The 12,087-nt window shown below is 40.2% G+C and overlaps 1 protein-coding gene and 1 long non-coding RNA gene across 5 annotated transcripts in view; one reads left to right on the top strand and one right to left on the bottom strand.

The window, feature by feature from the left end:
* The window catches only part of grm1a (glutamate receptor, metabotropic 1a), a 44,303-nt gene extending 32,416 nt beyond the window's left edge, over positions 1 to 11,887 (bottom strand). For 2 of the 4 annotated variants that reach the window (XM_028040759.1, XM_028040762.1), the window contains exons 1-3: positions 11,793 to 11,887; positions 10,300 to 11,131; positions 5,239 to 5,488 (exon numbers count right to left, since the gene is read on the bottom strand). In XM_028040759.1, coding sequence (XP_027896560.1) covers positions 5,239 to 5,488; positions 10,300 to 11,008 — 959 coding nt within the window. In that variant the 5' untranslated portion in view covers positions 11,009 to 11,131; positions 11,793 to 11,887. Of the gene's footprint in view, positions 1 to 5,238; positions 5,489 to 10,299; positions 11,132 to 11,315; positions 11,477 to 11,531; positions 11,757 to 11,792 lie in introns of those variants that run through there. The other 2 variants (XM_028040760.1, XM_028040761.1) reach the window with 2 other exon arrangements.
* Positions 339 to 1,038, top strand: LOC114158871 (uncharacterized). The gene is made up of 3 exons (XR_003598486.1): positions 339 to 391; positions 480 to 785; positions 868 to 1,038. It is a non-coding gene; the product is annotated as an uncharacterized LOC114158871 (long non-coding RNA).
* Positions 11,888 to 12,087: the final 200 nt, after the last annotated feature.

Genomic DNA, 12,087 nt, shown 5'->3' with positions numbered 1-12,087 from the left:
TGTTATAAATATACAATACAGACCAAAAGTTTAGACACACTTTCTCATTGAATTCAATGAGAAGGTGTGTCCAAACCTTTGGTCTGTACTGTATGTAGGGCACAATGTGTTGGGAATGGAAGTTCCTCTTTCTCTGTTCATACCACACTGATAGCTGGTTTCTATGTTTGGAGTCATAGAGAAACTGTCGTGTTCCGGGGTTCTTGGTTTCCCTTGTGGAGGTCGGCTTGCTGCTATTCACCATCTAGCCACCAGATGGCGCCAGCTTCACCTCTCTCTCTGGAGTGGGGTGTTGTCATCCGGCGCACCTGTGATCTATCTGCTCGTCAGGCAAAGTGTACAAGAGGAGCTGACTGCCAGCACTTCGACGCCTGAGTGTTAGCCAGTAACGGTACCTCTGAGCCCCCTTGAGCTAGTCTCTGTTTTTCTCCTCGGTGTCTGATCTCTTAGTGAATCTCCTTGTTGTCTCCTGTCTTCAGGTGTCTTTCCTGAGAAGTCCTGGGTTCCCCCCTCGTGACGCTGTGGAACCTACCCACTGGTTGCCCGAGTTTCCAGACTCACCTCCTCCGGCTATCGCAGTTCCCTCCTGGATGTCCCGACTGGCAGTCGTGTGGCTCCTCTGTCTCTGTCCTGCCAAAACCTACCTGTCCGTCCCCACCCCAACAACATTCCCTCGCCGCCTTCCGGATCTCAGTGGCCCAGCGCTGTTCCACCTGGATCATACGGAATCAAGAACCCCGAGTACGGCAGTTATCCCTCCAAACCTGCAAACTCCCACTCAACAAGTAAGATTGCTCCAATTCTCTGTCATCACTCCCGTCTCCTACACCCTGTGAACGCACCATCTCCTCGCTGTGTTCTTTATAGTGAGCCGACCACTCCGTGAGCCTTTTCCTTCCCCCTGGAAAGGACCCGCAATCTTCAGTACATTCTATTATTGCTGTTGTAATAAATTCACTTATTATATATATCGCTCTCCTGTGTCGTGTTCTGCATTTGGGCTGGAATTATATACTCATCATGACAGAAACTGAGAGAGCTGGCTGAGACAATCATCGCTAAAAACATGGAGAGAGAATGAAAAGAGACTCCCGGACCACAGAGAAGCAGAGAGGATGGAAAAGGTTGAAATCAAGAGATGAAGTGGGTCGAGGATGACGCCACATACAGCCCTCGTCTGAAGAGCAGGTTAGATGAACAGCAACAACAAAAAGCTCTCAGATTCAAACCACTTACATGTGCCCACTTGCTGTAGTGTTTTTGTCTGCCTCTGTGGGGTTCTGATCATCCCAGTGTACGAGATGAGGATGAAAACCACCACACTGATAGCATACGATGATTTCACCCTGATGCTCTGAATCAAAAGCTTTTATGTTGCTTCATTTGGTGTATTGCAATTTCTTGGCACAGCAGCAATTGAGATAATGTCAAAGAGATACAAGCTTCAATATAAAATCTCATTTTATGGGTTATGAAGCAAATGTTGACTATTGGTTTAAGGCTGGGACCCTTTTGTTGCTAGTATTGATCCAAAACGTTTCATTTTCAATAATTACCGATATGTAAACTTGATCTATTGTTTGCAATGCTCTCAGCACAGAGTTGCACATTACACATCCTAAGTAAAATAAGATTGTTAAGATCAAAATTACATTTATGATTTCACATCTCCGTTGCTCTACAAAAGTTCAAAGCTTAAAATGACCAGCTGTCATACTCATGGCAGTTTCTGTGATTCTGGAGCATGAAAGGAATCTCTTGTGCACAATCCATCTACTCTCATGTATAAAGCGGCAAGATTAAAATGTTCATATCATCCACCATGTTTTCCCTATTTCTGGCATTATCAGACAACATGATAGGAACTCACTATTTGGCATTTTCCTTTCTGCTTAGCATTTCCTCAAAAGCTTGCTCACATGATCTCCAGTATGAACTCCATAAAGCCAGTCTATCAGAAACAAATCTATCCAGAGAACATTGAAGCTGAGCAATGATATCAGGCAAACCACCAAAAACCAAATACCTGTAGCTAAGTCAACAGCATTAGCATCAGATAGCAAATCCTTCAGGTAATATTAGCGGGAGTGCTTTAATACCTTTCCACTTGAAAAGTTGACAAAAGCCTAAATTCCTCTCCACATTGATGAGTTGATCTTCCAGTGTACAAACATTCCATTAAAGGGTGTTGCCAAACCTTAATTTTCAGAGTTGAACAAGTTGTTTTCAATCTGTGGCTCTTCCAGTTCAAAAATATCCAAACCACTAAGGTTGCTAGAGCTCACTGAACTGTTTTCATTTGTTGTTTAAAAATAGTTTCAAAGCACAGACATGTTTCGTAGATCAGGTTTGCCTGATTGAAGTAGTGATTTGCCTTTATTTTTTTAAGCTGATTTTTTTTTTTTTTATTACAAGCATACTGGACTGTTATTCGTTTACACTCTGTGTTGTTCAGCTGCTAATTTATCTGTGTGCTGTCAAGTGAAAAGTGGTCTCCAGGGGCTTTTTCACCAAAAAGCAGCAACTGGCTACAACTGGGAACAAACCATATCAGGAGACATAAACTGTGACAAAACAGCACTTTCACATATAGCTGTATGATTTTACCATTGTTTCAAATGTTCCTATATCCAAAATTATTGATTAAAACTTCATAAATCCAGTCTTAACTTGGGGCGTGCTGTGGTGGCGCAGGGGGTTAGCACGCCCCACGTTTGGAGGCCTTAGTCCTCGACGCAGACGTCGCGGGTTCGACTCCCGACGACCTTTACCGCATGTCTTCCCCCCTCTCGTCACCCTCCTTCTTGTCTGCCTACTGTACAAAAAAAAAAATACGAGCCACTAGCGCCGCAAAAACTCTTCGGAGAAAAAAAAAAAAAAACAAAATCCAGTCTTAACTTAGAATGTTGGACTTTTTCGCCTCCTTACCAACTGTATGCGATCAGTCTGAATGTCCCTTGTTGCTTTATGCAAACGTAACACACAGAACAAGCCAAAATGCACATGCACACATCATGTGAAGAGGCTCCCGGTAGGATGAAAGCATAAATTAGGAAAACAAGCTCCCGTTGGTGAGCTAATACCTACCTGCCAGCTTTATTTGGCCACACACGTGGCATAGCATCTGTGCTGGTCCAGACTTGCTCTGTCATTTTACACACTCCTTTCTATCTCCTTTTATTTTCTGTGACCTAGAAGCACTTCTTCCTCCCATGGAGATTTCCACAAAAAGCTAAAAAAAGGATTCACTTTTTCCTCTTATGGAGGAAAGAGAAAGGGACACATACAGGAGCCAGTCTTAGAGTGTCGTTACAATAGATAATTTAGATGGTATTCAAAAAAAGGAAGACTACCCTGCTAAGAACTAAGATATGCATGGTTGCATTGGATGTGGAAATATAAACAGGCAGCTAAGAACGCTGATTGAGTCCTCTTCAGTTCTGCTTATGGGAAATAATACAGGGCATGAGAAAGGCTTACTCAAAGATGAAGACAATGACAAAAAGATATTATTCTACATGAAAGGTTTGGATTAGATCAAGTGATCTCTATCTGGATGGAAATACTAAGCATAATTAAAACTCTCAATGCAAATATTAATCCTGATTCTCATCTAAATGATAATTTAGTTTTAGACAAGTACAAGAGCCTCCCTCTTTTATAAAACATGATGAATAAGAAGTTAGGGTTTATGTACAGGGCAGTCTTCATGGGGAATGGGATTGTATTCTGCAATGCGCACCTATTCTTACTCCCCCTACTTCCACTAAGTTAATGGAACCCAGAATTATCAACTTTGGTTTTCTTCAGTGTTTATCTCCTCCTCAGTCCCTAGCTACCTACAAATCTCTGAAAACATTGTTATGTTTGCTCTGTTGTTTCTCCCCTCCTCCCCCTCTTATAAGTTCAAGTCATGGCAGCATGCCTGCCTGTTGGAGTGCAGATGTTAAAATTAATTTACTATGTGTTTTGTTTTGTTTTTTCTTAAAAACAAAACTTAATTATCTTATGTTAAACAGAGAGCCTCAAAAAACTCAAACTGGTTTCACACTGACAAGATATTCCCTATTTTTTGAATGAGAATCGCTAAAATGAAACAGAAAATAATGTTCTACTCTATTCACAGCATGGTGTTGTAATCCATATAGTTTTTATGCTCTGCAGCATTGCATCTAATTTACTCATAGCATCTAGCAAAAGAGTCTAAGATTAGAAAATTAACAGCACAAGAAAAAAAACCTCACTGCCTGTCTGTCTTAATGACATGGCACAGCTAAAACCACAGTAAAACAATAGCATTGCAAACACTTGAAGTTTGTCCCAAATTGATGAAAAAGCAACAACCAAGGTGGTCAATGAAGCTGCCAAGAGACTGACAGTAGCACCAAGAAAACTGAAGAAATATCTGTGTTCTTCTGCATGAGACAATATCATCCTTTGTGTCTATTTATCTGAAAAGAGAGGAGGGCTTTAAAGTTGAAATCTTTTCTTACAAGTGAAACGTCAAGAATTATCTAAAGTTTCCCTAAGCTTTGTGGGATAATGTGTCACAATTTGTTGAAATCAGACTTGAACTTTGGACCAAAATTCAACAAGGTAGGTTTGGCATAAAAACAACATTAAATCACTATAAAAAGAACATTATTCACACACAGGATGAATATATCGGTAGCAGCATCATAATCAGTTGCTTTCATTGTAATCTCATTGTTTTATCTTTATTTGTTTTGTTGTTCTCAGCAATCTAGTAAGAGCAAGAATAAGTCCAATTAATTTTCTTTATTTAAACATTATTTTACCAGGATAAAAAAAAAAACCCATAGAGATTAAAAACCTATTTTTCTGGCCAAGAGGCAACAACAAATACAACACAGAAAAATAAAGAAAAGAAATGTAAGATTTTAGAATGGCCAAGCCACAATCTAAAACTAAAATGGACAGAAAAATTGCAGCCATGTGAACAGGGTTGTGGACAAAAGATGCGCGCACAATCTCCAATATCTGAGATCTTTTAAGAGGCAGATTGGGCACTTATTGATGTGAGATGCTGTTTAATGAGATAGACAAACATTTCTTTTCAGTGCTACTTTTATGTAGTCTAATTCTTTTTGGTTGCCTTGGTGACATGTGCTTTGGAAAGACAAAACAGCCTCTCTTAGACTCCCAGAGAGTCCAGAGCATCCAGCAAGATGCTCTGGACTGGTGTGAAAAGAAACATGCAGATACATACAACCATACCTGCCAACAAGGAGGAATTCCCCACGCACCCTTTGTCGCTTCATAGCCATCAGAAGATTACGGACCGTCATGCCCTCGCAGAAACACACCACCACACGAGCTTTGGGCAAACGTTCCTTTAGTTTCCCTAAAAGGCGATCAAAGTGTTTCTCTCCGGCGTTGCTGTAGATCTTGTCCGAGTGGGCGATGCACAGGCCCTCTTGAGAGGCCAGCTCCTTGAAGGCCTCCATGCCACTCTCCCCATAGTTTCCTGAAGGTGATTAATAAAGAAGACATTAGCCATAGAATTGCCCAAATTGAAATTTCAAACATAAAATTGCTTAATGAAAACACGTTCATTTTGAGAGAAACAAAAATCCGTTTTTTTGATAAAAAGTGTTTCCCCCAGGATGAGGTTGTTTTTCCGGCATATTGAAATAGATGTATTTAGCAAAACTGCAATGGAAACAGTTTTTCCGTACCACCCGAGTCACATGATCAACAGCTGGATGTTACTGCTGGTGAAAACAACAAAGAAGAAAACGGCGAGAAGTAGTAGGAGGATGATGTTTGTTTTTGTTTTGGTTTTTTGGACAATGTGCAGCTGGCTCCCCCAGAGCTGTCACAACATCGCACAGTTCATGAGAAGTTTTGTGTCAGGCAAACGTGTTGAATGCCCAGCTTGTCCGTAAAATCGTCAACTACAATTTCAGTCAAAACACTGCATACATAGTTGCCCCAAAAAATAAGGGGCTTGTCACTCAGACACCTGAACAAAACGCTGCCATCTCCTCTGATAACTGATGGATGAAAGCGATAGCGTTATGGGTGAATTATTCAAGTAATTAATGTTTACATCCATTTACATCGGTCGCTGCCTTGATATTTTTTATGACTTATGCGTGAACAAGCTTATTCACCTGTGATTTTAATTTAATTTCTTAATTAATGGAAACACCACAATCACAAAATTGTGGGGGTGGGTGGGTTACATTAGCAAAATATAGACAAAGATTTGCACACATTTGTAATGGAAATGCATCCTTTTTTACTTTAGAAATTATGCCTGAAAAAAATCTCATCTCATGATGTTGCAGATGCTTCATGACAGGTGTTGTCATCACTGGCACAACCAGGCCAAGGTTTAGGGTCAGGTTAGTTTGGATAGTTTTTTTTATTTATCTAATAAAATAAAACGTCTTTTGAAATCTGCATTTTGTACTCTCTCTGGTGTTTTTAATTTTGAAAGGAAGCAGATAGATTGTCAGAGTACAGTTAACATGTTTTTTTTTTACAAGCCATAATCTACATATTTATGTAAAAGATAATCAATGTCATGCCTAAAGGACTCCTCTCAGCAGTCTCTCACTGCCTCAATCCTTGACTGACCCAAAGCTCTGATCCACTGATAACGAGAGTCAGACTTGACTTGCTGCTGATTGCAATCAAGCCCAAAGGGGTGAAGATGACTGTCCTTGTTTAACTCTAAACTGTCCCAATCAAGAGCCTGGCAAAGCTGTTTCTACGTCTATATCTCCTCCTTCCATGTAGACTGCAACGCTGCTCTGAATTGATGAGAAAACCCACAGCTTCTCTTTCTGAGAGCTGGATTACACAGACAATCCAATCGCTTGTGTGCGACAGCACATGTTTTGCATTTGAACAGACATGTCATCATAGGGAAATCAGAAGCACATTGCTGTAAATATGTGAAAAACATTTGTCTTGCAGTTGATGAGTAGCCTGATTCTTGAAGGATGTCTATGCCGTGTTTTGCATGATTGAGGACAAACAATCATACATCTTCACATGGTGAAGCTTTACATTGCTGCTGAAATAGACATCAGTGTAGTTCATTTACACAGGTCCATGATGCGTCCATGTGTTGGTTTGCCAATAGTCCTTTGATTATATTTTCAATTGCCTCTTTTCATTCTGCTGCAGGTAAATGGAAATAATGATATCCAATTATTTTACTCGCTCCATCTCAGCTATGAGACCGGTGGGTGGTGGTGCATTAGTTGACACCTCACAATGACCAAACAACAACAAAAAACCCGCACTAAGCATTCATCACCACAGAGATGATAATCGAGACAGGTAATTTATGCAATTTCACAGCTCTAGCTGTTGCTACAGGCAACAAGCTGCACTTATAACTTGTCTCGGGTGGTGGAGATAGAAAACTGATGAGCTTGAGCCAGTTGTGACCACAGATTCAAGATGACTGAAGACAAGACTAACAAGAATAGTGCCTTGCAAAAGTATTAACACCACTTTAGTTATGTTACAGCCAAAGGAGGTTGACTACAAAAGGCATGCCGCATTTACAGATTTTATTTGTTATAAAACCTTATGTACTCACTTCACAATTCTGTTCTACTGTCTGCTGGTTTATCGCATCAAAATCCAGTAATAGACACTGAAGTGTAATGTGTAAAAGTTCAAGGGTTGTAAATACTTAAATTAGCACCAAATTTTGTTTCATTTTCATGGACAGAGTATGACTTTGCCTCTCTGGGGATTGAGTTTTGGGTGTTAAAACAAATTTCAATCTCTTTCAGATTGGTCAAAGTGATAGTGATCTATACGAGTAAAACGGGTTGAAGAGATTTTTAAAAAATGTCAACGAATGTCCAAATGTTATCACTGCTTAGGCAAAAGGCAGTGCTTGTAGCTCAGCCAGTTGCAGCAGAAATGTAGAAAAGTTTCATTAAAAAACTGTTATTTATTTCAAAACGAAGGAATTAATTATAATTTGTTGAATTTTTAACAATGTAACAAGCATCTGGCAAATAACTATTGTAATGAAAAATGTTGCTAAGAACATCGTTTCAATACTTGTGGTTTGCAAGTATTCAAATCACAAGTATTCACAAAATAAATCACAAAATAACAGCTTCTGATCCAAATATTAATTTGCCAGTACTATTCTGTATGGCAGTTGATAGCAATGAGAACTTTTCCTTTATGTCATTGTTCTGCAGTTCCTACATTTTCTGATGGCATTCCCAGAGGAGGGTCAGATACCTGATATCACCTATAGTCCTTCAGGTACTACACTTTCCTAACTCCCTTTGCCATTTACCTACTGCCAGCCTTCGCTCGTCTCCCATACCTAACTATAATAAGACTCTCCAAAGATGTTTTACACTCCCAGCATGTCTGCAGTTCCTTAGAGAGAGATCCTGGTTAATGCAGCCTGTCAGTCATAATTTGGGTGCACATCACTGACTGTGTTTCACCAAGACTTTAATGAAAAGCCACAGACATAATTCATTTCACAGTAATTACTCTGTCTACCCAACCCGCCTTTTTCTGTTATCTCCTGTCTCCACCACAACATAACCGATGTGCTGCAAATGAGGACATTTTCAAAAAGGTTAGAAGCTAATCACAATGCGAGAACTGAAGTATATTTTTGAGAATTTATGTTCAGTTTAATTAATAGGTATTTGATGAAATCTGAAACAGTTGTATAATTCTTAACCTTGTCCTCTCCAGTTAAAAATTGAATAAATATTCATGTGTAAATTCTAAAATAGTCCCTTATGTGCTGTAATACAGTTCTGAAACTTGCTATGGTGGCCATCCTAACAAAGCCAGAAAGTTCGCACGTTCTTTTCCGATTAGCAAAGCACATTAGGTGTGAAGTTGTGGGAACAATAGGAGCACTCTTTATGGTCTTCATGTGCAGATGTACATGTGAATGTTCCTGCCAAGTGTGAGATATTATTACAAAGAAAATTATATCGAGTTCAAATTCGAAAGGTTGACACAAACAGAACACACTCAGTTGGAGTTTAGAAAAAAAAACAAGTAAAAACTGCTCTGGGGTCAGTGCATATTTATATTCCACCATAAAACCCTGAGGACCTGTGAAACCTCAGCAGCATGTGATCCTCGACATGTCAAAGTGTATGACTCTTCTATAAATGTAGCAACTAATAAGCTGTTGTGCCACTCCTAATCAAAAGAAATGCTTTGATGAAATGGTTGATTGAAGATGCAATCAAGAGAACCTGGATCACTATAAACTAGGTATTTTGTTTAACATGTGACATGTATTATAAGATCCTTGACTGCAATACAGATTTGGTCTGTGTCAGACTTTAAAAAGGTTTTTAGGAGATTAACCCAGAACCCTCGGGTTTTGAAACACAAAATATATTTTGAGCATTTTGAAAGTAACATTAGGGTGTTTTACTTTACTTTGGTTCTCATAGATATCATATATAGCCAAGGCAACTATTTGAAAGCAATGATGTCATAGTAGACCTACCTCTAACCTCAAAGTTACCTCTGAGCAGGACAGACATAACACCAAACCTTGTCCATGCTTTTTGCGACCTTTGTTTTTTTATATATATATTTCAGTGATTGTATCACATACAATTAATTATGTATTTATTCATTTCTGTATTCTTATCAATTGAAATTTTTAAAATACGTTCTTTATGTTTGAATAATTACTCTAGACTGTCATGAGGGTCAGCAGATGAGTGGAGCTTACATTGATTGGTTTAAAGTTCACTTCATGTTTACCATAACCAATCATCTTCAGGCTTGATGACTTGCAGCAGTAATAATTACTTTCCAGAGCACTCCAACACAGGAATTAAAATATCAAATCGATACTGAAATGATGTAATACATTTTACTATTTAAGGACATCAGATTTTAGTTTTAACTTTTCATTATTACATTACACTGAAAACACTGTGAATTAATGGGTTTATTTTGTTGAGACTACATTGAGATTATCCTTAAATATAGGTATTAAATACTTTGACCAACCATTAGTTGAACTGTAAACATTTTATAAACCATTAAAAGATAGATAAAGTACACAATTTAACGAATTACAGAGAATTTCAAAGTGATCAGCACGTTGCAAAAAAAAAAAAATCCAATTGTGTTTATATGATCACATATGAACTTATATATTTAATGAATTATTATTTGGCATTTTAGGCTCTTAATACCAATCAATTTCAATCTATAGGTTTAAAACTAAACTTAGATAAACCTGGCCCAGATCCCTCAGAAACTGGCCTTGGAGTTGGGGCTAATTTTTCTCACCCTCAGTGTGGACTGCAGACACGTAGGTCCAGTTATGAAGCTTGACGATGTCCAGCATGGCCCGGGCCTGCAGAGTGTCTGAAGGAACGACCCTTAGGAAGTACTTGAACAAAGTCTTGTCACTCAGGTCGATGCTCGTGGCAGAGTAGGCAATCTGTGGAATGTTGAATAACTGTAGAAGGTTTTGCACTTGAATGGCCACAGAGCTGGATCCGGGGCCGATTACTCCTGCTATGGGTTTCTTTGAAGGCGGTGGCTGGTTGGACGGGGTTCCGTCGATGCACCATTTGGAGCCGTCCTTATCATCCCGAATCGAGATGAGAGAGTCCCGGATAAACTCGATGCTCTGCTCCAAGGCAACAGAGGAGTGCCAGCAGGAATCCCGGATCTCACAGCCGAGGCTGATGTTGGGGAGCAGGTGTTGGTCGGAGTTGATGCGGTCAAGCGTGTGGAACATGGCCTCCACCCGCTGGATACCGTATTGCTCCCGGACGTCCCCGCACTTCCGCTCGGCCACCTTCTCAGCAGACGGCTGGTGGTGGACAGAGAAGAGCGCGCCGATTATCACGTCCCCGTCCATTCGGGCCACGGAACGGGACGCGGCGCGGGGCACCACCGATCTCTCGTGGATGCTGCCGCTGCTGTGGGTGATCACGAGGCATGCGGGGAGACACAGGAGAGCGAAAAAACCCATCTTTACGCGTGCCATGTCGTGCCACAGAGCGTGAGCCGTGCCGTCTGCGATGACATATTATCTGCTGTCTGTCAGAGCTTCCACGCTTATCCCAGCCATTACCTGTGGGAATGTTGTTTGGAGTGTATCCGTAGGCACCTGCAGGAAAAACGAGAAAATTGTTGAGATATGGAGAAAGAAGGTTAAGAGTTTACTAAGCACGCATGTTCTTCTCCACACGCCCTGTTTTACAGTCTCCTATCAGGATGCCTTTGAACAAACCACTTAAAACACAGTTCAACTGCGTCTCTATAATTCTTTAAAGAGAATTTAACTATTGCACCTGGTTGAGTGCAGATCCTGCCAGTGTCATTCATTGAGAAAATACAGAAACCGGGTTTCAGCACCACGGACAGCGCGCTTTCCGAACACGTTACAAGGACGTCTATGTGACTGTTGTCTGCACGCATCATTCCCGCAGATCCGAACTCTTCATGGTTTAACCTAAATAATAAACATATACATATATATATATATATAAAGAAAAAAAAAATCTCACCTTTATTTTAGCACGAACAGAAGCACACAACAGCTTCCCTCCCTGGACTGTTTTCTTATTTTTTCATAGAGCGTGGATTTTCTTTTTTTTTGTTTTTCTCGAGAAGTCTCTCTCAATCAGCGGATGAAGTCAGGATTATCAATGATACATTATTATACCAGTTGTCTTATAATCTTTAACCACGAAGCAGAACGTGCCTGGTTACACAACCACACAGTTCCTCGCCATGCATATGGATTGATCTGCTGTATTAAAACTTACCTCAAGCCTTGGATCATGTCTCGTGCCTTCGTCCGTCTTCTGTGCCGCGTGGTCCTCGTCGGTATTACTTGAGTTTCTCTCCCTCTCCCTCTCGCTCATCCAACTCGAAACGTGTTAAGGAGAACCCTCTCCAGTCCTTTCCCCACCACCCCACTCCCAAGTTCTCTTTCCCCCCCACCCCCTTTCCAGAGCTGTCTTTGAGTCTTTATCTTTAGGATATAACTTAATTAGTTTTACTTGAAGCATTTCCAGCAATAATAATTACCCAATCAGAAGAATCGGCACTCTTTATGGT

The sequence above is a fragment of the Xiphophorus couchianus genome, chromosome 15, assembly GCF_001444195.1.
Source record: "Xiphophorus couchianus chromosome 15, X_couchianus-1.0, whole genome shotgun sequence".
NCBI classification, from domain to species: Eukaryota; Metazoa; Chordata; class Actinopteri; order Cyprinodontiformes; family Poeciliidae; genus Xiphophorus; species Xiphophorus couchianus.
This window is presented reverse-complemented; position numbering and strand designations above follow the sequence as displayed.